Consider the following 27,016-nt stretch of genomic DNA (forward strand, 5'->3'; position numbering starts at 1 on the left):
GCAAGACTGAATGGTGAACAGACATGGAGAGCGTCATTGAATGCGTCTCTGTCTCCGACCAGATCTATCCTGATGCTAAGTACCGGCGTCCCAGTTTGTCGGACAAAGAGAAGAAGTCGGTACAGATATTGGCTTGAAGGTGACGAGACCTAGTTCACAAAGTGACGTGGCAGACGAAGCTACTGCTGGTACGTAGCTCACTCGAGCGGTTTGAGATTAACATGGAAAGGATCTTTTGATGAAGCGGTTGGTCAGACAATTCGACCCGTATTTGTATTTGTACGACCTGGCCTGGTATGTACTACTTTAGTATCAAGGCATGGTATCAAGTGCTCTGAGGCAGCCTTGCTCAGGCTTGTTCAGTCTCGTTCAGCCTTGTCGCTAATATACGGTGGAGTACTAATCTCTATTCTTCTTCCAGGCGAGACTGACGCCGCTCTGTTCAGGTATAATTCTCTCCCCACACGTGATTTGTCTTTCACGTGACTGGCTCTTGATGACTAAATAGCAGTAGCATGCAGTGCTTAACCCAACGTCGTTGATTTTACAGAGTAGGCGGTCTATTCTTCGATCCAAATACTACTAGCAAAACCGATCCCAGCTCACAGGTACAATCTTTGCAGAATCGACAGCTACTACAGAGGGATCCACAGACCACAAGTATTGGGGAGTCAATTTACTTAGACTTCTCCTGAGACTGCATCTCACCAAGCCTCGCGACCACGCTTCCTTCTTGCCACCACACCCTGTTTCAACATTTTTGGCCTATGGTTGTATCAGGACATCCCTGACTGATATGGACGAAGTCGCCGTGTTTCGGGCGTCAAAGCGTCGAAAAGTCAACCGGGCCCAACAGGAAAGATCGCCGGAACCTGCAGCACTGGGCGCGTCGACGCCGCCTTTAAGAGTGGAGGACAAGCAGGATGACACCGACAAACCTCAAAACGAGGACGACGACCGGTCGGAAGTCGATCTCTCTCACCTAATCCGGGCTCGCAAGCAGCTTCGCCGACCTGTGGCGGGCGTTTCATTCTCAAACGCAAGAACAACACACAACAGACCTGACGATGATGGTTTCGATTCGGCGATTGTCAAAGCCGACCAAAGCGTGGACAAGCCTCTCGACATCACCAATCGGTTTGTGAGTAGTACTGGACAAGTGATCGATGTCGATCAACATATGTGGGTACCCCAGATCTCAGGTTCAGGTTCTCGAAGACACACATTTGCTAACAGCGTAAGGGTGGCATTCATAGACGCCGAGTTGGCTAGAAGACGACAACGCACTGTTTCCCCTTCCAGCCATACCCAGCAGCCAACGCAGAAGGGTGACGCTGTTCCCAATCCGTCGTCATCCCATTCCACCGCCGACAAACCAACGACGTCCTCGGCAATACCCCCTCCATCCCTCCCAGCTTCAGTGCGTCAACTGTCCGAAGTCGACCTGGGTTCTCTGGCTCACGACATCAATCTCGCGCGTACCCAAGCCGCTCTGCAGCGCGCCAAAGCCGGCCAGCCGCCCGTCGCGGAGGAAGCACCGGCGCCGAAACCTCGCAAACCGCGCATCGGTCGCGACGGAAAGCCGATGAGGCCTCGGCCCCGGAAACGGCGCAACAGCGAGGACCTGGCGCGCGACGCGCTCGTGGAGCAGGTGCTGCATGAGCACAAATTCGACATCTACGACGTAAATGATCCACAGTTGTCTCGACCATCGGCTGGGGCAGATGCGGAAGCCGGTGATGCGGATGAACGGCTGGCCGAACAGTTCAGGCAGGAGTTTATGGATGCTATGGCTGAGAGACACCATAGGCACAAGGCGCCCAGTCAGTCCAAGACCTCTGGCGCGGCGGCCACGGAGCCCAAGGGGCCGAAATTGGGAGGAGGGAGGAGCGCCAGGCAGAAGATGGCTCTGCTACAGCAGCAGCAACAACAACAGCAACAGGGTCAGCCGTCTGGGAAGAAATAGCACTGGACAAAAAGACAGTGCAAGGAGGGGATTGATGGATCACGAACATTGTTTTTCACTATGCTTCTCCTTTATTGTTCGTTTTCAGTAGTCTCCAGATGAAAGGAGAGGCCCGTGGTCAATGGTGGAAATGTCTGCACAAGCCGTGCTAATGTGTTCTGGAAATACAACCTCTTCATGTGTAGGTACCAAGCGCGCTCTCCCTAAGAGGTCCAAACAGCTAATGCAGAACAGTATGTTGTAGCTCTCCGTCATCAGTCACTGGTGTATCGAGCACCGCTCGGTGCGTTGAGGCTACAGCAGTTGAATGGCCGGAGTATCTTGACCTGATGCCAACAAGGAACATAATAAAGGTGTTGCTCGACACTCGAGGAGGCGAAGACAGGAGGTGGAAAAGAGATAGAGCTGGCTGGAAGAGACACTTAATTCTGCTTGAGGATGGGGGCAAGGGAGATCTCGGCCAAGGAGATCAAATGAGCGCTGGATCATGATCTGGGGTGTAAGCATGGTCGGATCTACGCAGATCAACCCGAGGTCAGCGACTGATCGTGGCCGCCAGATCAAGTCGCGGGTTCGAGAGGCAGTGATGGCAACGTCTGATCGACCCCAGCGCATGGTAGAAGCGTGGAGTCCTCCAGCAGCACTTAGGGGCGACTTCATTCCAAGGTGAGATGCCGAATAAGGCTGCGAACTACAAGGCTGTACCAGCTTCGGCGAGAGGTGGTGGGTTCGGTCAGCATATAAGATGCCTCCACAGAGGGACTTTTGTTATGAGGCATCTCAGGATGGGCATCAAGCCTGTTTACGCCCAGTTGAACCATCAGACGCATGGACCGCGCAAGGCTGCGTGATCTTGGAAGTGCGTGGTTGCTTGGTGGTGCCGGTGCGAACCCGACTTCTAGTGGCGAGCCATAGTCTTTGCGCAGTCTCAACGCTTCAACGCAGCCTTATCCTTACTCTCACCTCACTTCTCACCTCACTTCTCTCTTCTCTTCGAGCACAACACATGCCTGCGTTCTGATCAAATGCCAGTCTTGGCGGAGGCTGGCCCAGGTACTTATACCTCCCTCCCCCTCCCTCTCTCCCTCCTTCCTTCTTCTCTCTTTCATACACCACACCTTTTGAGGTTGAAGCATCGAGCTTATCTTGAGTGCGCCCTCAAGGGTCCAGCAAGACAGGGTTCATCTGCAGAGTATGTCTTGCTGCGAGGAGCAATTCAGCCCTGACTTCGACCACCGCCAGAAAAAGGCCGAATCAAAAAGGAAAGATGCCGAAAATGGCCAAAAAAGAAAAAAGAAAAGATGCCCAAAAAGGAAGGCCACTGTCAAGAAAGAAAAAAGCCAGAAAGAAAACAAAATCGGCCCCAGAAGTTCAGAGAGCTTGAATGCATCCGAGGATGAGGACGAGATTGGGAGTCAGACTTCAGGGGATCCAGATGGGCCAGGTGCAGGCATTTTGGCATGTGGATGATGGAGGACATTGGTGAACTTCAACTTGGACTTGGGCTTGGGAGCTGGAAGTGCGGGTTGGTGGGAGGCGCAGGCAGAGACGAAGACGGAGACGGAGACGGAGACGGACGACAACATTTGAGGACCACAGAGGATGCAGGATCAGGCAAGCAGCGAAGGGACCATTTCGACCTCACAAGCTCACACATCCCCCCAGTTCACATGACACACAAAAAGGCCCAAACCAGACCCCCAAAAAAGAAAAAGTCAAGAGCCCAGAAAGGAAGGCCAACATGAAGAAGCGAAAAAGGCCAACAAGACAAGAAAAAAGAAGAACACACAAGGCCACGATGTCATTTTAGCTTAGCACATGGGGGAGAGGCGGAACTGTGGCCCAGGATTAGTTTAGTGGAGGAGCTCGATGGCCTCCGGACTTGAGAGAGGGGAAGAGCAGGAGTGTCACTGTCGGGGTGATTTGTTTGTTTGTCGAGTGGGTGTGGGCGTGGGTGGAAGCAGTCTTGGGAGGTTGAGCGTGGTGGCTCCGCGGAGGATTGGGTCTTGTTTTGGTGTTTGTGGTGTGTGTCTCGAGAGAGAGTCGGTGGTGGTGATCAGTCGATTGGGTCACGGTGGTGGAAGGTGGAAGGTGGAAGCATCCTCTGTGGTCCGTGGATTTGGTGGTTTGGGTTTGGGTTTGGGTTTGGGATGGGTTGGAATGGGATGGGATGGACCAGCAGCAGGGTGGTATTGGACGGGCAGCATGGATGGAGGACTTGGTCTTGTCGAGGGACATCACTGTCAGGACAGGAGTTGGAGGGCAAAGAGATCTGACTATTCGGAGTCGAGGTCTGGGGAAGTTGAAACCGTCCATCCGACAAAACGGTGGACATGGGTTGTCAATTGGGATCTGGCTATCAGGAGTCGAGGTCTCGGGGAGTTGAGGTCGTCCACCGACAAAACGGTGGACTTGGGTCTGTGGTTTGTCGAGGAGGAAGGAGGAGAGGAGGAAAAGGAATGCTGCTGGTCCGGGGACTTGGGGGATTTGGAGGATTGTATCTTAGATTCTTATTTTAGACACATCTGTGGTTGGGTGGTTGGGAGCGGATGTGGATATTCATTGAACATATTTCAATGAATATCATCTTAGCATTAGCAATAGCATTAGATTCAAGATTCAGCTTCAACTTCCGCTTCAAAAGAAAAGAAGAGAACAGAAAAGCGAAATCTATTTTCCACAACATGTTTTCCTTCCCATTTTCTCGCCCTATGCCCTGTACTAGTGGTTTACGTGCTACATGCATGGTGGTCTTAGTCAAGATGTACGCCATCTGTGTTGGGCTAGAAAGAGGAAGAGGAAGAGGAAGAGGAAGTCGGTGGTCGATCACTGCAGGGAGGAGCAACTTCCAAGGCAAGGCAAGGAAAGGACCCCGACTAGTACTAGTCACTCAATCATCACGACGGCAGGGTAATGATTCATGGAGAGACCAGTCGCTGCAGGACATGGAAGCAGGGCATGAGCAGAATTGACGCAACGGAAACACAGACTGGCGACGGCAGAGAGAAGGAAAAGGAAAAGGAACAGGAACAGGAACAGGAACAGGAACAGGAACAGGAACAGGAAAAGCCAACCAGGAAGACCAAGTTGTGATACTCTCGAACTCTTCTTGTTTCAATTCTCTTCAATGTCTTGATTACAAGTGACAAAACAAATTCTGCGTTGATTTTTGCTCTGGATTCCACTTGCTCCCAATACTTCAATATATACGTAGTGTAGTGGTCTGTCTGCCAGTGGCTGAACATACACAAGGGTGTGACACATTCTTCCCGACTTCAATGTCTGTCCAGACAAGAAGGGCCATTCGCTCGACAGAAGCAAAAGCTTTGCATGCTCATGCTCTCCCAACGCCCTCGCTAAATTTCTTCCCCCTGTTCACAAGGACGAAGACACTAGGTATCAATAGAGCAAGCATGGATATGGAGAACAACAAACAACCTCCTCCGGATCAATAGCGATGTTCAGGCGATATGGGTATTCGAGACAGATGTTGCGTACCGCCATAAGGAAAAATTGGTGGGTTGGAAGATGATCCAAGCTTGGAGGCCTCGCGATATGGTGGGATTCTGGGCGGGTTGAAACTTGAAAAGAAGTCTAGTCGACGCCAGCGTAGAGGTCAACCACGATATTGATGGCACTGTGGAAGAAGTCAGTAATCCGAGCTACACGGTTTCCCAAAGAGAGAGGAACTGTGACTTACGCAACCAAGATTTCCGCTGCGATCAGGACGATGACTAGAACTGTTAGCAGAAGCTTGTGACGGGGGGCGAAAAGAAATAAGAGTCCGTACCAATCCATTCCAATACTTCGCCGTGTCGTCTACTGCCTTGCTCTCTCAAGACGGCCAACAAATCTACACCAAGTCAGTGGGTTTGTTGGCAGCAAGACCCGAGGGAGTGAACACCACTTACCAGCAATGACATCGAGTCGTTCTGTGAGAAGGCCAACGCGCTGTTCGATTTCAAGATAACTTCTGACTGCGGCGTAGACGGGTTCGAGATGCGGTTCCGCCCACATCAACTCCGGACTGTCGAGCACACTCCCCTGTAAATGAATGTTGATCCGTAAAATGAACAACTCTCCTATCTGCATGTTCAGTTGGCGCGCCGTGAGGTTGACGCTCCCCGTCTGGGCGATCAGGGCAGGAAGCGGACTCGTCGTCTCGATCGTCTCGCTGACCAAATCCTCAAAGAGACTGGTCTTGACACTCTGAGACAGAGCGTGGCTGATGGCCAGTTTGATCATGTAGTTGCGGGGATCTCTCAAGCTGATGAAGTCGTTGTAGATACGAGCCTGGTACTCCTTCGTATAGTAGAAGTTGAAGTTTTCCGTCTGCACGCTCTCCTGAGGCAAGGGGGCGTCGCTAAACTTGGCCATGTCGTTCAAGAACCGTTGTTCTTGTTGGACGGTCATTCCCCAGATGACCACGGTGCCGTAGTCGAAGATGAAAATCTCCGGAGTGTCGACTTTCGTGGACAGTTCCGAGTTCGATCGCTGGTGCATTTCGTCACTCTCGGGATGTCGCAGATCCGTGGAAGAGTGAGACGCTGTGATGGCCAGCTCGGCCGGTTCGGCGGTCACACTGGGCGGTCCCAGCTCGTCTTGCATGTCCATGAGGTCGTCTCTTCTGTGTTTCTTGTTGTCTTCCACCTCTACTGCACTGTCCGAGAACCTTCGTTCTCCTGGTGCAATCCTTGGGCTGGCCATGGCTCTCGCGAATCTTTCTTGGACCGGACTGTTGCTTCGGGCATCGCTCTTGGTCTTGTCGTGTTTCTTCGGGTAGTCGTAGTCGTACGGACTATACAAACATTCGTCAAACAGCTTCGGGTTTGCCCCTCTCGTCCTTGCCCGTGACTTCATGAATTTCATGATCCCATCCAGCCGATAGCCTTGTGCCACGCAATACGCAGTCACGCGAGGCAGCCTGTCTCGGTCGGCCTTTCCCAGTCTGGCCGCATCTCTTCTGGCCGTTGGATCTTTGATTCTTGTAAACTGTGAGTAGACATCTCTCCCGCTTTCCTCGTCCGGGTCCTCCTCCGCGATGTCTGGATTGGGCAAGATCTTGAGTTTCTCGATCGTCTTGGTCGTCCGCTGGGCACCGGCGCGAGGCGCTGCATGGAAAGGTTGTGTGGTAGGCAGCGGGGCCCCATGGCTGTTCCTCCGTCGCAATTTCGAGTTGAAGGCACTGAGCATAGGTTGCTGTTCCCGGTTGACTTGAGACGAACTCGTGAGGGCTGCCGAAGGGCTCTGCATTGGTCGTAAATTTCCGGCCGATGCGGGCCCGGACTGTGTACTGACGGAGGTCAAAGGATTGAAAGTGACGGTGCGTTGATTTCTTCTGCCCGCGCGCGATGGTGACGCTGCGGAAGATGTATGCTGCGGAAGTAACGGTGAGGATTCGCTGACGGCGCTGGCCATGATCCGGCTCTGAGGAGTCGAGGTCGTCGCAGAGATTTCAGTGGACAAGGCCAGCGACAAGGGATAGGAGGATGAAGGTGTTGGCCAGCGGAGGAATTGAGCGGAAGGATGGTCTGGGGTGTTCAGCGAGAGTGAGGGGGGTAGAGACCAGCACCAGCACCAGCACCAGGGCACGAATTCATTAGTAGGAAGTGCGTAGCAGTTAGGAGTAGGAGTAGGAGTAGGAGCAGTAGCAGTGGTAGATTACTGTGGTAGTGGTACGATAGTAGCACTTCTAGTTGCGGTGGAATTGTGACCTGGAAATCGCACTCAGTTTGCATCATCGCATCTGCAAGTTTGAAGTTCGGCTATTCCCCATTCGCAGGCCGACGGTTGCCAATAGTCGCTGACTAAACCCCGCTAAGAACGAATAGCTCGCTAGATACCCTGTTGTAGCACTACGATAAGAACGCCCTCTACCATACCTAAGTACTCTATAGCCGCCCACTACAGAGCACGTGATCTGTTGATGGTGTAGGTATTCTTGCATACTATACCTACCTAACGTGTACGCAAATACCGAAGGTCAAGCAGGAATCAAGCAGCCGGGATGCTGCGGTCATGTCCATCACCACAAAGATCAGGTAATAATGGAAAGAGAGGAGGGGTATCCAGCCTTGAGTCTTCTCAACGGTCCATTTCAACGACAATCCATTCCCGATCCCTGTCCATGGCACACTGAGAGACTCCTTGATGCTAGGCCAGGATGGCTAAATATACATTTGCTTCCAATCTGGTACTTGGCTAGAAACCTCGCGAATTACCTGAAAAGCCCTCACTGATAGTAGTATGTCTCATCAGGCGTGCGGCCACGCAGGAACGGCGGCTCACTGCCTCGGATGTAGACATCTTCATAGAGGATCTTGGGCGTGGGTTCAGGCGGGGCCATCTTCTCAGCCTCTGCCACTTCGGCATCGACATCTTCACGAGCTTTCTTGTCAATTGCCTTGAGTTCATCCTCGGTGCAGACACCCCAGTCCAGAATCTTCGACTTGAGACCAGCAATCGGATCGTTGGTAGATCGCATTCTCTGGATTTCCTCACGGGTTCGGTAGGTCGTGCCGGGGTCCGACATGGAGTGACCACCGTATCTGTAGGTGACATATTCAATCACTAAGGGACCCTTGTCGTCTGCCGTGTACTGCTTGCCATACTGCACCGCCGCCTTCACGGCGAGCACGTCCATGCCATTGACCTTCAGACCAGGAATGTATTGTCCACGCTTGTAGTACTCCGTCAAGGCCGACGATCGAGCAGCCGATGTCCCCATACCATACTTGTTGTTCTCGCATCCGAACAAGACGGGCAGGTTCCACAACTTGGCCATGTTGAAAGACTCAAAGACCTGGCCTTGGTTGGAAGCGCCATCACCGTACAAAGTGATGGTTGCTGTCTTGCTGCCGGTGTATTTATGGGCAAAGGCAATACCGGTACCGACGGGCACCTGTGCGCCGACGATACCGTTGCCTCCGTAGAAGTTGGGTGCGAACATATGCATAGAGCCTCCTTTTCCATGAGCAATACCCTCTCGATGACCGAGCAATTCACCGATGATCGATTTAACCGTACCGCCGCGCATAAGGGCAAAGCCGTGACATCGGTAAGCGGTGATGATGGCGTCGGCCTTCGTGATGGCGTGTTCGATGCCGGTGGAAACAGCTTCCTGACCGGTCGCCAGATGCAGGAAACCTCGGATCTTTTTCTCCTTGTACAGCCTGTCTGCGGCCATCTCCATACGTCTGGTAATATGTCAGCGTCGCAGATCCTGGCGAATTCCTTCAAGGTGTCGCTTACCGAGTCTGGACCATGTCAATGTACATCTGCTTCATCTCCTTCTTGGTCGTGTTGAGGGTGTATGGGGGAGGGTCGAGCATATAGGTTTCAAAGCTCTCGTCATGGAGCTTGACTGGGAAGGGCTCCTCATCGTGCTGAGTGTCATTGTTAGCCTGCGCGCATGGCCAAAACAGTCAATCCTTTTGCCTACATCTGGCACATCCTCTTTCTCGGCGTGGGAGCTTGCAGCATCCGTGGTCACCGACCGGCGGGCAAGCTGGTATGCTTGTCTCTTCGGCAGCGACTGGAGGCCGAAGCCTCGAAGGCAGGCTCGCGACAACATCGGCACGGGCGACTGGAGAGGGTAAGACTGGGTGAGGCAACGGGGCGACAGGCAATGAATAATTTGATGGGAGAGTCTTGCTTTAGCTGTTTTAGCTGTCGACGGCTGTTGGGCGCGCCAACTTAAAGGAGCACTAGTGTCCGAGGACTTGAAGCCGGCGAATCCGACAACGGGAAGGAAGGCCGCCTTGGCATCACTCACATCCATCCTAGCGGAACTGAAACTGCTAAATCTGGACAGGAAGAACAGAGATTCATCCATGCTCCTCATAGCGCTGCATTACAGACTAGAGGTATCACACTGGCTATGGCCGACAGAAGACCGATTCTTCCGCAGCAGTGAGCGAAACCGTCTAGTGAAAAAGTCAAGAGTCGCGCCTCGCCTCACTCATCCCGTTGTCTCATCATCTCCCATGCTTGAAAGAGTAGTCCCGTATCACAAATAATACTCATGGCCTTGATCGACACCACACCCGTACTGCGGGCAAAGCCATTGCCCGGCCGGGTCAAAGACAAGAATGCCGTACATTCCGTCAGAGCCGCAGGTATCACATCAATGCGTGTTCTTTCAGGAATTCAATCCATCTCAATCCCACGCCGTAGCATTCGTCTCAAGAGCCACCGAGTCCGTCTCCTACTCCATGATATTGCTCGCGTATCTCATACATTGTTGCACATGCCGGTCATGCTTCACGTCCCACTCGAGAATAGCTTCTCAATATCCCCCTGGGCCTACCATCCCCGGTTGCGTCCCATATCCTCCAGGCACCCCGCCTTGGTGACTCAACTGGCTGGGCTGGTGCATAGACGAACTGACCTGAGCTCGGCCTTGTCCGATGTAGTTAGGGAGATCCTGGAACCACGGATGTGTCAGGGCGTCTTGTGCACTGATTCGGTTTTCGGGTCTGAGCTGCAGCAGCTTGCCCAGCAGGTCGAGGCCCAATTGGTCCACCTGCGGCAGCAGAATGGCTAATGACTGTGTGGCATAAGATGGAAAGTTGGCCTTGTACTCGGGCAACTGAGATATGCCCGGCCAGGTTCGTTCGGAGGGCGTGCCCATCAGTCGGAAGATCTTCTGTAGTTGATCCTCGTTGGTGGTGCCGGGGAATAGCGGCCGACCGGTGTACATTTCCGCCATGATACAACCAGCCGACCAGATGTCGATGCTGGTGTTGTACGTTCGAGAGCCCAGAAGCACATCCGGCGCCCGGTACCAAAGCGTCACAACCTCGTTGGAGAAGGTGTTGACTGGGATCCCAAAGGCTCGTGCGAGACCGAAATCTGCCAACTTGAGTTGTCCCCGGGTATTGATGAGAAGATTCTGAGGCTTCAAATCACGGTGAAGGACTCGGTTCTCGTGGCAAAACGCCACTCCCCTCAGTAAATCCTGCATGAACCTCTTGATCGTGACTGAATCCAGTTGGCCTCGGTCGCCACGAGCGTCCATGTATTTCTTCAAGTCCTTGTCCATGTATTCAAAGACCAACATCAATTTGTTCTCCGTATGGATGACATCGTACAGTGTGACTATGTTTTCATGCTTCAACTCTTTCATCAAACTGATCTCTCGAATCGCTGTCGACGGCGTGCCTTCTTCGGAATCGAGATGGATCTCTTTCAGGGCGACGAGCTCGCCCGTCTGTCGGTTCCGGCCCTTGTAAACGGTGGCATACGTGCCTTCACCCAACTAGACGTCGCTGGTTAGCATACCAACCAGTGTGCTTGTGAGAGGCTGCTACATACCTTCTCCAGTTGCTGGAAGGAACTGGGATGCCTCCGATCCATCTGGTGGAGCGGCCGCCGTTGCTCGGGCAGGCGATCTCTTTGTGGAGGAGGGGCAGAACCGTGTGGGAAAAGCACCGAGGCCGGCGAGATGACACGGTCGGCGAGTTGCTGGGCGGTCAGTCTATGAGGCGGCTGTATCCTGGCTTGAGAGGGGACAGGCTGCTGAGAAGGCTGCTGGGAATGCTGGGAATGCTGCGACGAAGTGGTCGACGAGACTGAAGATCGATGGGGAATAGTTGTGGAGCGAGAAGACATGACCAGGGACCGGCGAGGGAAGAGAGATAGCCTCTCTCGTCCTTTTTAGTAGCGCGAGATCTTCGCCTTCAGCATCATAACAGGAAAAAACTAAGGCCAGACAATGGTTTCAGACATACAAGACACGCGCATCGTTTGCCACGGGCGGCTAGAGATGTTGGTCTTGTTTGTGAAACGGTGAAGCAGTGAAATGGTGAAAAAGCACCTCACTCTTCTACCTGGCCGATATTTGCATCTTGTCTCCGTGCCACGCTTCTTCTCCTTTCAAACACATTCGCCCGCCGCTAGATGCACTACTGCCCTTCACTTATTGTCTAGCATCTATCACAAGTTCTCACCCATCAAGTCGTCCGTCTACGCTTTGTCCATGTCTGTGCTTGTTCATCTTTAATACCTTTCGAAAATGCACTTCGGCGCCTGGTGCGTTCTACTATGGTAACCCGCCTGGAAAATGCCGCCCGCTACAGGTCAGTCAGGAGCATGGAAGTCTCTACTATTCCATCGTCGGTTTCAAGACGGCAGCATCAGTACGATATCCTGAAACAGACTGTATTATTTTTATCATACTCCCCTTGTGGTTGGCTGCCTGCAGCCTTCACCCAACGTTCATATATGCTCTGGTCTTGTGTCTCTCTTCAGGCTCTTCGCTATCGCTGTCCATCGTCCAAGCCCTGTCGAATCGCAAACCTCGACTGTACAATATCATACTACGTAGTAGGATCAACTTCCCTAGGCATGCATAAGATGGGTATCGTTCAGAACACTCGCTCAAAAGCAACGCTTTTTCCAAATTAGAGCAATGCAAGCGCCAAGTTGACTTCGTTCGTGAGGCCCTCCGGACCATACAGTATGGACATAATCTCGTGGAATGGATCATCAGATCATGGTTGTGCTGTGCTTCAACTGCTGGATAACTGCTGCGTTCGTCGTGGCACTCCGGCAGTCGCCAGCGTCGGGACAATAGGTTCGCTCACTGTGCGCCGTCTGGCCTCGAAAACTGGGCGCTGGGCATGGGCGATGAGCATCTTAAAACTTGATCCCCGATTCCTGCATTCCCTTAAAACACCTTTGTCGGCAAAGATGCTTCTCGAAAGGTTTCCATCTGGGATGACGCTGGCCTCGAAACAGTGCTGCCACCATGCCCTCGCAGTTCTGGAAACGATCTTACCGATCTTTGCATCGGCATTGTGGGAGTGATCGGCGATTAAGTCGTTCAGAGACAGATTGGCTCCTTTGCGTCCATGCCGAAATGTCATTCGTGGCGAAGCAGTGGCTGGTCTTGGACTTCCGGAAGTGTGTCTCTGGAAAGAGTCTGATCCACCACTCGAACGTGAGGACGAGGATGAGTCGGTTGATCCAGCCGGTCGGCCTGCTACCGGGACACCAACGATGCAGCGACTGACATTACTGAATCCACTGGCACCAAGAAGGCCTTGCACGTTGTCGATTATGGGTCGGAGACTAATCTGTTTGTCCGCGGTGGTCATTCGGAACTTGAGCTCACGGACCGCTCTCCGAGTTTGAACGCCCATATTGACAATGTCAAGGTCCAGTAACAGTAGCTCCAGATGCCCGCCGGGAAGCAACACCCGCCTGCATTCGGATATGATGTTTTTCATCTTTGCTTCCGCCATCGCTGGTGGAAACCGAAGCACAACTGCGGAGAAGAGAGCAGGTGGGAAGGGAAACCGGTCGTAGAAGCTGGCCACTTGTGCTCGGCGGTGAGTCTCCGGAGTGTTCTGGGGCGGTAAATGGCTTTTCGACACTGTCGTCGATGATTTCTCCTTCAGATGGTGGACGATGGCTTGCGGCGCCTCGTATGTGACTGCACAATAAATGGACCAGTCTTCGTTACCCAATCCATCGATAACGAGGATATGTCGTTCGCGAAGAGTCTGAATCTCGTCATGTGCAGGCGAAAATAGCACGCGTCCGAATGAAAGCCATTTAGCAACCATCAGCGAGGCAAAGTGAAGTTCCGACTGTGCTACTGGGTCCTTGTTCCGCTCGACACCATCGAGGAGAGCAACGTTCTCCTCATGATTCGGGGTCTCTTGCGCTAATTGTTGGCCCAGTGCCACTTCAAAAGGATCGGGGGATTGGCCAACCGACAACGTGCTCAATCTCTGGGATGATTTTGCGCTGTTTCTCTGGTAACTGTCGTACTCTTTCAACAGATCGCGAATGGAGAACGGAGACGGCAGATCGGCTGACGAGTGTAGCGCTGAGACTATCCTAGACCGCCGTAGCCGAACTTCCTCCCCTACCGTTTGGTCACGCCCTGCTGAAGGCGTGAGTATGAAAGGAGGAGATGATTCCGATGTTGCTGCCCCTTGGCGAGACGAAAGCCAATCCGTGGTAGACATGGACATGTCTGGAAAGGACGGCTTAAGATCCCCTGAACTTAGTATGCTTCCTTCACTTGCTAACCTTGGAAGCGGGACTCCCGCCTGTTCGTGTAAAGGAGTCTCTTCCCTTCCGGTACTATCCCTATGGCTTTTAGAAAGGGAGGGTGACATAACATGATCAATGAAGTCATCGTATTCATTCCATACTTCGTCCACACTGGGACTGTTGAGCATATGAGTATTCGAGTTGTAACGGACAGATCTTCCTGAAATCTCTCGCTCGGATCGACCAGGCTCCAGCAGCGGGCCGGGGATGCTCGAGAAGCCATCAGAAGCACTAGAACTGAATAAGTTGGATGCAGGCTCTGACGGGAACCGTAGAGACTCGAGTTTTGTAAGGGGATATCCAGTGGTAGGCGCAACGCGTCCGACGGCCGGTGAAGGCGGACCCCGAGGCGGATAGGTGGTGGCCTGGAGCTGCCCGCTAAACCCAGCCGTGGACAATTCTCTCCCGTTGTAGGCATCTTCAGCACCTGACTCCCTTGAGAACGGTTGCGAGAATGATGCCCGATTGGGTCGATATTGTCCTTCGCTCCGTTGAACCACCGCCGGGATTCTTCCAACACGAGGCAGCCGCGGCTGCCTGTTTGACTGCTCTTCCGTCTGGGCATAAGCCTGCTGCGTCGGACTCCTCAATGGCACCGAAGGGAGTGACTCGTCGAACGAGTGTGGCTGTGGCAGCGGAGCTTGTGGGAGGAGAATGTTGTCGCCGTAAGCATCCGGCATTTGTTGGTGAGATAAGGGATTTGCAACGTAGCTTTCACTTACGGGACTGATTTTAGGCGATTCAGTCAACTGTGGCATGAGACTCGGGAGTTGATCAGTGGTATTCGTCTCGCTCTCGGAATCGATCATGGCATAGTAAGGCATTGTCGGCCGTGGCGCAGAGACTGACGATACACGGACTGGTAATTCGTCACCGGGAGAAGATGGTCGGGGTGCAGTCTGCTCTGGCTCTTGTTTTGCACCTTTCCGCCGGAAAATATTCCATCTAGTCTTCCAATTTCTTTTGTTTTGCGAATCCTGAAATGGGGGATCACCGCGTCGTGGTTCGGTTGTAGTGCTAGGAGTAGAAAGTGAGGCCAATGGAGCAGAGGACCGGCTTTCCTCTTCACTGCTAACGTGTAACGGGGTCAGAGGCTCGTGAGTCCTGATAGATGTCGGTAAGCTCAAACTTTCCCGTTCGTGACCAAATCTCTGGGACCGACGAATTGCTAAAGTAGGAACGTCGTTTGCGATTGAAGCTGGATTCCAAAAGTCGCCTAGACTTTCTTGCAGCGAGTTCTGACTGAAAGAGCTTTGGGACGACATTGTGCGCCGTTTGGGGGCGCTTGATGACAACGACAGAGTACTCTCATAGACTTCTGTTCCACCACCAGGTCTGGCGTTGATGGAAGCTCCTGACCCGCCGACCATAGGGACAGGCCTCAAGCGAGTAGCAGCAAAGTCGTCGAGATCGGACTGGCTGCTAGGATTTTGACGACTACCGTTGCGGCTGTTCTTACTCTTGGATGAGAAGAAAGGTAATTTTCTGGAGCTACTGACCGATCGTTCACTCTCGCTATTGCTCACTGATCCGCTTTCCCGAGATGTCTCGCGACCTCGCCGTCCAGGCTTTCCGTATCCTTCATGGCCCGTACCAGCGGCAGGTCCCTTGCGTTGTAGCTTGCGGGGCCCTACCTCTGATCCTGGCGCTGTAGACTTGCTACTGTGACTGAAAATGCCCAATCGAGAGAGCTTCCCCGAACGAGACGGAGACGTTTGGGATGTTTTATCACGATGTGAGTCACGCGGTCCCTCCGGGATCGTAAGTGCCGCTTCTTCAGACACCCTTCCTCGAGCTGACCGTGATGGCAAGATTTGTTGAACTTTTGAAGTTGAAATATGCTCACGGCGCGCCACGAGCACTGGATTAGCCGTCGGTCTCATGCCTTGTAGACCATATCGAGGTAGAGCACCGCTCAGCGATTGCTGGAGGTTGTCATAAGCTCTTGCAAGGGGAGCCTGGAGGAGGGACTCGCCAACATGCTCAAGGGTCGTTTGCGTATGCTTCGACAGGGGACTCTGCTCCATTTCGGATGGTAGCTGCGGCACAGGTTCATTTTCAAGTCCTTTCCGTTGTTTGCTACTTCTGCTACTGCTCCTGCTTAAACCCTGTTTGGTAGAGGACGTTCTTGGAGGAGGTGCAGGCGCAGGGCTTTTCAGCGGATTTCTCTTTGAGCTAGGAGACCTCCTCAACTCCTTCCAATTGGATGACCGATCACTCTCGCTGGGCTGAACGAACCCTTCTAATGCAGCAGGTGTTTTGAGAGGCTTTCCGCGGGGGGCTGTGGGAGCCTCTCGTGATCTGGAGTCTTTGGCGGGCAATGGTTGCACAAGGCCAGGAGATGCTGATGACCACGACGTCGGGGTTGTCGTTGTAGTTGATATGCTCCACGGACTTGGAGAAGGCGAAAAGCGCGTCGACGGACTGCTCATGGAGCTTGTGGACTTGTTGAATGCCTCTGGACGCCGAGAGGATGTGGCCGCCAGAGCTTGTAATTCTGGTATCAACCGAGAGGGGAGATCAGCCGGCCGGCTCGGGGCGTTGAGTCGCGGCGTCACAATGCCAAATATCGCATCGGGAACCATATCCACGGGTGATGGCGGCTTCCGTCCATCACTTGAAGTGTTTGAAGGCCTGACGGCCCGCCTGCCGGAAGACTGTCGGTCGTGCATCCTCGACCGTATACCAGGATCTAACATCAACGGGACTTCCTGCAAAAGTGGGCCCGCGATTTCACTCGAAGAGTTTGAGATCCTCGTTGCCGACACATCTGTCGACACAGTAGTCACCTGCGTCTTGAACGCTTTCGCGGGTATCTGAGGAATTCCAGGGGGCCTTTGGCGAAGTTTTCCGCTTGATAAACCTGGAGCCACGGTCCTGAGGGAAGGTGATTGCGAGGCCGAGGCTCTTGCTGCGTTGGGACGAGTTGGTGCCGGGATTGGAGCATTCTGCGTCACTGTCGGCGACTTGATATTCCGTGGCACAGTAGCATTTCTGGTTACGGGAAAACCCTCTTGGATGTCATGAGTCTGCATTCTGTGCGACATGTCCTCCACGGGCGGAAACTGTCTTTGCTAGTCACCCAACAGCAACCGATAGCTGGTTGATCTTGAAGACATGCCAGTCCTCCTGGCACCGGGTGTCCGACCATTCAAAATTTGCCACAAAAAAGAGATGAGGATGCGGTGCTGCGGTGAGCGCACTAGTTGTAGATCGGGGCATACGCCACACCCTTCAGCAAAGGCTTTGAGCAACAACAATCTGTTTGGCGTATATTAGGGAGTTTCACTGGATCTGGGACTGTATTTGCTCGAGTCATACAGTCTGACTGTACCTAAGACAACAGTAGTTGTGTTGTCAAACAATGAGCAACAGGACATGAGCAGGAGGCGATGGTGGGTTGATCAGCAGACTCATGCGCCACAGTGTGTCGGCATGACCGAAGTAGTCAATACCTAGCAATCCCACGAGAGCAGCTCACGTGGTGCCGCGCGTTGTACCTCTTGACTGTAGCCTGGGCAGAAAGGCGCATGGACATATGCATGAAGGAAAGTAGCGAGAGAACAGGATTGAAGGCGAGTGATCACAGACCGCTCACGGCCCTTGTAGGGCATTTTGTAACGAGGTGGAAGGAGGGGAGAGCTGGGATTAGCGCACATGGGCCATGTACTTACTGCGAGTCTGCCAGTGGTAGCTTAGCAGCATGCATGAGGCGAGCTGCGGCATGGCAAACGGCCCCATGGCTTGCTTCGTGTTTCTGCATTCCAGATTGCCTGTCATCGTGGCTTCATACGGAGGACGGTGACAGAAGGCACCGCGATTCGTCTTCAGCGCCAAACACGGCAAGGGTATGAGCTGCTGGTCACCTCGCCAGAGGTTTCAGCGGCCCCAAAACCAGCATTTGCTGATACCAGACCAGACTTCTTCCCATCAATGCCCATCCCGCTCCAAGATTGTGGACCTCCAGAACCCGGGTTCGCGGCTGATGCATCAATAGGCTGAGTCACGGGAGGTCCGTCAAACGTTGATGGCACCGTGGGGCAAGGGGAATTTGCCAAAGGACCTCGTGAGACTTGTATTGCTGAGCGTATGGCGGGTAACCAGCTGGTACTTCTCGCTCCATGTTGTGGATTGCAGATGGACCTATCTACGTGCGCAGGACAGGAGAGCCGCGACATAAGCTTGATCATTGTGCAAGGCACGATCGGCGCCAGGCTCTGATGAGGTCTCGTTCGTGGTAGCAGAAAGGCCGGCAAGCAGAATGCGGTGGCAAAGCTGTGGTCGGACGCCGGTTAAACTTGACGCGTTGCAACAACTGGATGCAGCCATAGCGACCGGTGCATTCGTATCGCTGCGGCGAGAGGGGAATTCCATATTGCAGGGATGTTAACCAGGATCCGGAATGGCTCATATTCGTACTGGTAAGGTGTGTGGTGGGAGAGGGTGCGAAAGAATGAGAGCCAGTCGTCGAGGGAGAAGCAGTCTTTGGAATCAAGAAGCTGTCGCGGGGTGGAGCTGGAAGACAAGCTTACGATCCGTGGCGCGGGGCAGTGGGCTTCAGGTGCAGCGGCTGACTCGTACGGGGACGTTATGGAGACGTTTTAGTTAAGAAGCGGCCCCAGGCGGGCGTGGAAGTGTGGCCCGACCCTACTTCCAATGCCTATGAATTAGGGAGTCCTCACGCCTCAGGCTTGACAGGACTTACTACTGCAAGTTCGACGTCCCCCGGCGGCAAGCTGCTTAGGCCTCGTTCCCCAACTTGCCTGCCGTTGGTCTACAAAGTAGAGAAACACCTTGCGTGCGTAGCTGTGGACAAGGATGTCTTCATTACTGAGAATGGAGTATGGTATATCGTATTGGACTTCCTTTACTCAAACTTCTACGGAGTATTCTGGTGATCGACGAGGCCAGCTGAAACCTGAGACGATATCTCCAAACGAAACGGCTCGACGGCAATGGAATTGAAGGCAGATCCTCATGATTTTCCCCCTTCTACCAATCGCGTTGGAGAAATAAAGAACTCTGTCCTGCGTGGTTGATTCAGAGACTCCTCGCCCTTCTGATAGGACAAGTTACAACATTTTGTAGATTAATCCCTAGCAAGTCCGGCATGGCTCTTGTCCTATCATCCCCCGGCCACCCATCAGTTGGCTGAAAATCCCCGAGGAGCCTCCTTAGCCCCTCATCCTGCACCCTCGCACTCCAACGCCTCAAAGTTGATCCTTAACCAATACCACCACGTACCATTGGAAGTGACGGAGGGCTCTGCCAGGTGACAGCAGCAGCATCGGAGGTTGCTCTTAGCTGGCTGATCAAATTGCAGTCATACAAGCTCATTACTACATACCTACCTAGGTATCCTTTCGAAGCCTATACGTCGTGCCCATGACTTCACACAAAGCCGAGTTTCCCTTGGAGGGAGGATGTGACTGTGGCAAGGTTCGCTATGTTATGGAGACAAAACCGATAGTGGTTCACTGCTGCCAGTGAGTCAATGTGAGTTCGTGCTGAGGAAGATCGTCTACTGAACTGGCATTCTCCAGCTGTCGTTGGTGTCAGCGAGAGACCGGGTCTTCTTTTGCTCTAAACGCCATGATTGAGACGGACAGGCTGAATCTTCTGGGGAGTGAACCTGAGTGGATCACAGTACCCAGTGAAAGTGGTGCGGGACAGAGCATTGCACGCTGTCCTCAATGCCGGATCGCTGTCTGGAGCGTTTACCTGTATAACTTGGCCAGTGTCCAGCAGCGCTTGCGAATCGTACGTGTTGGTACTTTGGACAAACCGGGCCTGCTCTCTCCAGATATCCATATTTGGACCTCTGAAAAGCAGCCTTGGATCGTTCTTCAAAGCGATGCAGTTGCCTTCCAGGACGGGACATATGAGAGGAGGCAATTCTGGTCACAAGAAAGCCTCAAACGAAGAGAGAAAGTGGAGGAGCTTGGGCACTCCGAATAGGGCTTTGAGGCGAGTCTGAGTCAGAAGATCTACTAGTAACCCGGAAGCGCCTACATGTGCTTCATTCTTAGCTTATGTTGCCTTTTGCGAGGACTCTGTAGAGATCAACCTCGCCGCCTAGAAGCTGCCCGCATATTGTTTGATGCGGTTGTCCGTGAACGGGTCAAATTGGCGTGAAAAATGGCAAGCTGGGCGGAAGACAAGCCATCTCTCTGATTTGTGAGACTCCCAAATAGTGGAACAATGCTCTAGAACGCGTCTGAGTTCGTTGTATCCTCAGCCGTACCTAGGTATCTGGTGTGCCGACATCGAAGAAAAAGGTGGAAGATGAAGTCAGTATCTCTTAAAGCAGCAATGGATTGTTCCCTTTACGTACACTGTCTGGCACGCACTGCAGCAACTTAGACCTGGTCGTTCCAAGCGCGTGAATGCTTACAACAACAACCACATTGACAGCACCGACATCTTTAAGAAAGCCGCCGCAGACTACTTCGGAGCCATCACCCATTGTTGCTTCATCTCTCGTCACTTGCTCGCAACTTGGCACCGTCGCAAGTTAGGAGTCTGCGACAAGCCCTAGACCTTCTCGCGTCATTGGCGCATTCCCGTCGCAACCATGGTGGACTACGCAAAGAAAACAGTGGCGGAGCTGCAAGAGATTCTCAAATCAAGGAGTCTGTCCCATACTGGAAAGAAAGCAGAGCTGATTGCGCGTCTCACCGAGGCCGATAGTGTAGCAGAGGCAAATGGTAAAGTTCCCAGGCTTTGGCAGTGGAGGGCTTGCGCAGGATTACTTCTACTTCCACAGCCAGTTGACTGAATCTCCTCTTTCCAGACGAAGTCAAAGCTCCACCAGCTGAGTCTACCATTGCGCCGCCCGAACAACAACCCGAGCCTGCAGCACCACAGGAGAGCGAAACACCAGCAGTGACAGAGGCTGCACCAGAACCACCGCAAGCCGACGCAGCACTTCCACCCTCAGGCAATACGGAGACTGCCCCTACCAACTCGGCCTCGTATGCTCTACATCTCCCTCAGTCAGACATTGACGCCGAAATGGCAAAACGTAAAGCTCGTGCCGAACGTTTTGGTACTGCCAACGGAGGAGAAACCGGAGCCGCGGGCACAGAGAACGCAGATGACGAGGCGCAAAAGGCATTGGAACGTGCAAAGCGCTTCGGTACAGGACAAACGGCAGTGGGCAAGTTGGACGAGGCATTGCCCACTGAGCCGGACCGCCGATCCAGGAAGCGCAACAGGACAGATGATAGTGGCGCCCTGGACGACCCAGCACTCATCAGAAGCTTCGGTGGGCGTGGCAGTGGTAGAGGCAGAGGCGGGAGACTCCAGGGGAGAGGTGGCCGGGACAATTCAAGGAGAAGAATGGGGGATAAGCCCGTTGGTGTCCCGAAACAGGCAGGCATTTTCACCTCGGAAGCGGATCGTCTTGCCGCGGAAGCCAGGAAGAAGAGATTTGCTTCGGCCTCTTGATATGTAATCGGCTGGGTGCTGTTGGCATTGCCGGCGGTGTACGTGGCACTGGAATCATTGGGACTGAGCAGGCGGCTCATGGTGAAAACAAGGGAACGGCTTCGGTATGAGAAAAGTTTGTCCCCGTCATGTGCAGGAATGGCTGCCCACGTACAACATGTTCTTCGATGGATTTTACTGGTATCAATCCTGCACCGTGGAAAGGCGGCTCCTGTAACTCCTCTCCATAGGAAGTGCCAGATTTGGTACCACATGTATTACATAGAAGGTTAACCTGGAAGGAATCAGATGGCAGCCCTGAGAATGTATCTTTCTCTTGCTTGACAAAATGTTGTCAAGGTGACCATTGCGCTTGTTTGCTGGACGCACTCCGAGCATGACAGACGCTGGCAGAAGCAATTGCGCTCGTTGTTCTGAATCGTCTGAACAAGCCAGCGTCACCTCATACCTAGGTACGTTCAATATAGTCGTAACCTTCACTTCAAGGGTCCCTTGTCACTGCCTTTGTGTGAATGTTCCTCATTTTTCACAAAGCAGTAGTCACTGCTGCATTGTCCTGGACTTGTTTAAAGGTCCTGCACCTCTTCTTCATCTTAGACAGTTCTGCAATCAGTCGATCATTCTACTATTCAGACATCTCAACTAATATTCAACGATGAACTTGAGGGCCGTGGAGCACTGCATCTTCGTGATACCAGGCGAGTCCGGTTCGGGAATACGAGCATAAGGGCAGCCTCGCCCAAAGTAGAACCGATTGCAATCCTGCATCTGTATCTCAACTGCCAGTTTGAATGCAGTGCCTTCATCCAGCACTTGAATTTACCAACGTCATCGTCCGCCGTGACCCTTGTGTTAACGTCACACACACCCAGTCCGAACTGTTATCTGCTGAAGAAGCATCAGAGGGCACCAGAAGGGACAGCTTGGGGGCTATGTCATCAGACTATCCCCGTGGTGGGTGGGTGAGATAGAGCCATCCTTCGCCAAACGATCTGGGATCTCAAAGCTCGTTAATCTGGGTTTGTCATTGTCCCGCGGAGAATGTGAGATATTATAGACACCGATGGGTATCAACCTCTTATCAAGGCTAGAGAATCCAGGCCAGCTAACGTGCCACCATCACTCCCTTTCTGATAAGGTGGTTCCACCTGGTTGGACCACACAGCACCTCACAAATGATAAGCCTGGCGCAACCACACCCTGATGCCCCTGGGCTTCAAGGTTTCACTCACTGCAAGCCCGGTTCAACCTGGCCCTTCTGCTCGTTATCTGGCTCTCAGTCCTCGTGTCTTCTCAATGTCATCCCGCGCATCGAACGCAAGCCGGCATTTGATTGTCCAGGTAAGAGGCAATTCCTCTATCTGACATGTCGATCGGCGATCAAGGGTGGGAAGCAAAGCCTGGGCAACCAGGAAACGCCTGTCTGTAGCGACTGAAGCTGACACGCAGTACATGAGAAAGAGGACGTGAAATGATCCAAAAGGGCTGGAAGTCAAGGGGAGAAATAAAGCATCCCCAAGAGCCTTGCGAAAAGTGTGCCCTCGGACATGTTCGTTGTTTTATCCCATCTATTTGTATAAGTCTATACCGAGACCTCACGCCTCGGAACTCATACGCAGTCGACTGGGTCTCGTTGAGACCCATCTTTACCCGCTATCAGCAACAACTTGGCCTGATTCAGGCGGTGGCTTGAGGAAGGAGACGATATCATTCGCTCTTCGGTCTTCAATCTCTGGCATGATCTGCCGCGGACTTGCTGATCCAGATACACCCCGATCTCGAAGTGAATGTCGACTACATCCCCGGAGATGCACAGAAACGTCATATCGCAGCTGAAGTTCACAGGGAGAAGAGCTCTGTCGTGGGAACAGGCTACACCTCTATATATCTCTCCTCTCGAACCGATCCCCAAGGAAAGGTCTATCACTCTGCAGCATTTTGTTGGCAGCAGAACTCGGGCCAATATTCGAGGATACAATACAGGTCTAGCAGGACTTAAGAGTGAATACCAACACGATGGCTGTCGACTTCACTCTGGCCTACAAGGCCCCAGAGGTCAACCCCATCACCTACAAGGCCCATTCCATACCCTTCCTAAATCCCATCAACATGTACGGCCGCGTTTTTTTCTTTTCTTGGTTTGGTTTCTTTGTGGCATTCTGGTCGTGGTATGCGTTCCCTCCACTGGTAAGTCACCATCTGTGTTACTGAGCAATCTAGATGGACATCAACACTGACCATCACAATCAGTTGCACGACACCATCCAGAAAGATCTTCACTTGACCAAAATTGATGTGGCCAACTCCAACATCATTGCCCTCTGCGCAACACTGCTCGTTCGATTGATTGCTGGCCCATGCTGCGACCGTTTTGGCCCTCGGTGGACATTCGCAGGATGTCTCCTCATCGGCGCCATCCCTACATTTTTGGCTGGCACTGCCTATACCAAGAGCCAACTGTTCGCCGTTCGATTCTTCGTCGGGATCCTCGGTGGCAGCTTTGTGCCGTGCCAAGTATGGTCGACAGGCTTTTACGACAAAAACATCGTCGGCACAGCCAACGCCTTCACTGCAGGCTTCGGGAACGCGGGCGGTGGAGTGACCTACTTCATCATGCCCAGCATCTACGATTCACTATTAAACCGGGGGTTATCACCCCATGTTGCTTGGCGCGTGGCCTTCGTTGCTCCCGGCATCGTGATCGTTTTCGTGGCGATGTGCCTCCTGTTCTTCTGCCACGACACGCCCGTGGGGAAATGGAGTGAACGGCATCTTGCTGCCCAGCAGCATCTGGCGGCGCATGGCATTCAGGCCACTATTGTCGATGCACCCAAAGCAGGAATCACGGACAAGCCCTCGACCCAGGATAGCTCTCCGTCTCCCCCATCGGAAATGGGCGAGAAGATGCGATACGACGCCACCGGCGACCGCAAGATGTCAGGATATGCCGACCATGAGGCTCAACTGAGTGAACAGCAAATGCTCGACACTGCACGTGGCGAGATTGTCGTGAAGCCGACGGCCAAGGAAGTCTTCTCGGTCATGTTCGCTCCACAGACTCTTGTCCTCTCCTTCTGCTACTTCTGCTCGTTCGGCGCTGAGTTGTCGGTCAACTCGATTTTGGGCACGTATTATCAGAAGAACTTCAAGTCACTTGGTCAGACCACGTCCGGACAATGGGCCGCCATGTTCGGTCTACTCAACGCTGTGTGCCGTCCACTGGGGGGCATTGTGGCCGATATTCTCTACAGGAACTTCCACAACGTTTGGGTGAAGAAGATCTGGATCCATACTCTGGCTGTAATCACCGGAGTCTTCCTTATCGTCATTGGCGTCCTCGACTCTCATGACACCAGCACCATGTTTGGCCTGATCGCCGGGATGGCATTCTTCCTTGAAGGAGGCAATGGAGCCAACTTCGCCTTGGTACCCCATGTCATCCCCAGTGCCAACGGGGTCGTGTCTGGCATGACCGGGGCGACGGGCAATCTTGGTGGCATCATCTTTGCCATCGTGTTTCGCTACAATGGTGTCGACTACGGCAAATCTTTCTGGATCATCGGGGTGATCACCATCGGCATCAACTTGGCTCTCTGCTGGGTCCCACCCATCTCGAAGAAACAGATTGGTGGTCGTTAGGGTGACGGTTGTTGGCACAGGATTGTCATGAATGATGAATGTTGTACTCTAGAGTGTTATGTCTAGTTACCTGCGTCGCGCAGAGATGAGGCTGTGCTTAAGAAGGGATCTATCGGGCCTTGCACGTGTATGCAAGCAATACGTGATGCCATGCCATGCCTTGGAAGTTCTTCTTTACCTTCATTATTGTCGTCTATGTCAAACTGCCTGCACAGTGTGTAAATATGCTGTACCAACCCAAGAACTTGAAGCCCAGGGCGCCAGAAGCATCAGGTGGCATTACCATGATTCCCAAAGGGGCGAGCCACAAGAGCATTTCTACGGATCTTGGCATGTCGAGTTCACCTCGTAACCCTGTCGTCACGACTTTTGCCTAACAACGAAATGCCATCCATTCAGATACGCGAATTCTGGTACAGAGTACACGACAGTGGGCAGAGACCAATAACACCTGCATAAGCCGTCGGGCTGCTCAGACATGTTGCCGGATACTGGGTTAGGTAGGTTCTAGCATGGCCTTGGGATTGCTCAGGGAGGACATCGGTCCCTCTCCTGGTTTGACGACGATACAACATCGTCATGATTCAGCTTGACATGAGGTAAGGACATTGAAAGGGCGATGGTTTGGTGGATGAGGTGCTTCTGCCTGATATAAACAAACACCTTCCTCACATAAGTCGCCATACTTGTCTCTCTTGTGCTTATAATGCCTTCGATTCTCAAGTCAACCACTCTGAGAACCATTCATTCTTCCAGTTTCTGTGGATACAGATACTCTCATCGCGCAGCAGGTGCCGTAACATCAGTCCAATTCCACAAGCATCTTCCAAGAGACCGGCAGCTTACCACCTCATCTTGTCTCAAGATGCCTGAGCAGCTATACAAAGAAGAAGTGGAGTCGGGGAACGACCCGTCAGTCAGCAAACAATACGACCGTGACACTCCCAAGGATGTGCAATGGAAAGAACTCTACGAGCTCATCGACGGCAAGCACATCAGCCTTTTGAACACGTATCGCAATGGCGTTGGACCCGTTGGTCGGTCCATGGCGATTGCCAAACGTGCCGGGCCGGATATTCTCTATCTCGCCCACAAGGACTCGAGGAAGTTCCAGGACATTTCGAACAACAAGGAGGTCCAGATCACTCTTCAAGACAGCAAGACGCAGGACTGGATTTCTATTACTGGCACGGTCACGACGACGGCAAATGACGATCCGCGCATCAAGGACATCTACAGCCCGGGCGTCAGTGCTTGGTTTGGCGACTTGAAGGACGGTGTCCATGATGGAACGGCGAATGATCCGCGCATGGCTCTCATTGAGGTCCAGAGCAAATACATTGTGTACTGGAAGAAGGAGGTGTCGTCGTTGGGGTTCTTGAAGGAAGTAGGAATGGCCGCCTTGACTGGAGGTGTTGCGCAGACCGGGGTTCAGCGAGAGTTCTCTAGTGAGGACATCTCCAAGGAACGCCAGTGAATGAGGGTGAATGATACTAATAGGTGGTGATTGTGGCTGCGCTAAATGTGTTCTATTGGAACTCAGAGGATGTAGCTAGCTATCTGTAGGACAGAAAAGTGAGATAGGAAAGTGTTTATCTATTGCAACTCCATAATGGGCATTCATTGTTGATGAGAAGAGACAACGCGTCATAGATCCCTAGGCAAATGGTACCTAAGGTAACAATGGCGAGACCAAAGACCGGTCTGGACAGATTGGAGAAGTGATAACGCACCAGAATCACAGACTCTCATAAACAGGGAGATTCGCGAATCCAGGGACAAATAAGGGGTAAAGAGCGACTAGCACATAAACAGTATAGCGGCATCTTGACACGGTTGACAGGCCATTTCGGTCTTTTTGACTCTCAGCCGCGAATTGTCGAAAGTGACCCGTGG

At 52.8% G+C, this 27,016-nt stretch overlaps 9 protein-coding genes across 9 annotated transcripts; 5 read left to right on the plus strand and 4 right to left on the minus strand.

Moving 5' to 3' along the window:
- Positions 1–796: 796 nt before the first annotated feature.
- A1O1_00596 (uncharacterized protein) lies at positions 797–1,966 on the plus strand (the record flags this gene model as incomplete). The annotated part of the gene is made up of 2 exons (XM_007721513.1): positions 797–1,182; positions 1,243–1,966. 2 exons carry the CDS (start codon positions 797–799, stop codon positions 1,964–1,966), a joined length of 1,110 nt encoding a protein of 369 aa, XP_007719703.1.
- Positions 1,967–5,560: 3,594 nt separating this feature from the next.
- A1O1_00597 (uncharacterized protein) lies at positions 5,561–7,384 on the minus strand (the record flags this gene model as incomplete). The annotated part of the gene is made up of 4 exons (XM_007721514.1): positions 5,561–5,603; positions 5,667–5,700; positions 5,757–5,819; positions 5,878–7,384. The coding sequence occupies 4 exons, from the start codon at positions 7,382–7,384 to the stop codon at positions 5,561–5,563; spliced, it is 1,647 nt and encodes a 548-aa protein (XP_007719704.1).
- Positions 7,385–8,198: 814 nt separating this feature from the next.
- Positions 8,199–9,539, minus strand: A1O1_00598 (pyruvate dehydrogenase E1 component subunit alpha; the record flags this gene model as incomplete). The annotated part of the gene is made up of 3 exons (XM_007721515.1): positions 8,199–9,162; positions 9,218–9,351; positions 9,408–9,539. 3 exons carry the CDS (start codon positions 9,537–9,539, stop codon positions 8,199–8,201), a joined length of 1,230 nt encoding a protein of 409 aa, XP_007719705.1.
- A 714-nt stretch (positions 9,540–10,253) lies between these two features.
- A1O1_00599 (CMGC/CDK/CDK5 protein kinase) lies at positions 10,254–11,578 on the minus strand (the record flags this gene model as incomplete). The annotated part of the gene is made up of 2 exons (XM_007721516.1): positions 10,254–11,225; positions 11,282–11,578. 2 exons carry the CDS (start codon positions 11,576–11,578, stop codon positions 10,254–10,256), a joined length of 1,269 nt encoding a protein of 422 aa, XP_007719706.1.
- Positions 11,579–12,477: 899 nt separating this feature from the next.
- A1O1_00600 (uncharacterized protein) lies at positions 12,478–17,067 on the minus strand (the record flags this gene model as incomplete). The annotated part of the gene is made up of 1 exon (XM_007721517.1): positions 12,478–17,067. One exon carries the CDS (start codon positions 17,065–17,067, stop codon positions 12,478–12,480), a length of 4,590 nt encoding a protein of 1,529 aa, XP_007719707.1.
- Positions 17,068–19,570: 2,503 nt separating this feature from the next.
- A1O1_00601 (uncharacterized protein) lies at positions 19,571–19,972 on the plus strand (the record flags this gene model as incomplete). Its single annotated transcript, XM_007721518.1, has 1 exon — positions 19,571–19,972. A coding segment is annotated over one exon (402 nt), but the record flags the coding sequence as incomplete, so codon positions are not given.
- A 634-nt stretch (positions 19,973–20,606) lies between these two features.
- A1O1_00602 (uncharacterized protein) lies at positions 20,607–21,481 on the plus strand (the record flags this gene model as incomplete). The annotated part of the gene is made up of 2 exons (XM_007721519.1): positions 20,607–20,739; positions 20,826–21,481. The coding sequence occupies 2 exons, from the start codon at positions 20,607–20,609 to the stop codon at positions 21,479–21,481; spliced, it is 789 nt and encodes a 262-aa protein (XP_007719709.1).
- A 2,016-nt stretch (positions 21,482–23,497) lies between these two features.
- A1O1_00603 (MFS transporter, NNP family, nitrate/nitrite transporter) lies at positions 23,498–25,120 on the plus strand (the record flags this gene model as incomplete). The annotated part of the gene is made up of 2 exons (XM_007721520.1): positions 23,498–23,668; positions 23,732–25,120. The coding sequence occupies 2 exons, from the start codon at positions 23,498–23,500 to the stop codon at positions 25,118–25,120; spliced, it is 1,560 nt and encodes a 519-aa protein (XP_007719710.1).
- An 865-nt stretch (positions 25,121–25,985) lies between these two features.
- A1O1_00604 (uncharacterized protein) lies at positions 25,986–26,597 on the plus strand (the record flags this gene model as incomplete). Its single annotated transcript, XM_007721521.1, has 1 exon — positions 25,986–26,597. One exon carries the CDS (start codon positions 25,986–25,988, stop codon positions 26,595–26,597), a length of 612 nt encoding a protein of 203 aa, XP_007719711.1.
- Between the last annotated feature and the right edge of the window lie 419 nt (positions 26,598–27,016).

Source organism: Capronia coronata (assembly GCF_000585585.1).
Source record: "Capronia coronata CBS 617.96 chromosome Unknown acBCG-supercont1.1, whole genome shotgun sequence".
Classification (NCBI taxonomy): domain Eukaryota; kingdom Fungi; phylum Ascomycota; class Eurotiomycetes; order Chaetothyriales; family Herpotrichiellaceae; genus Capronia; species Capronia coronata.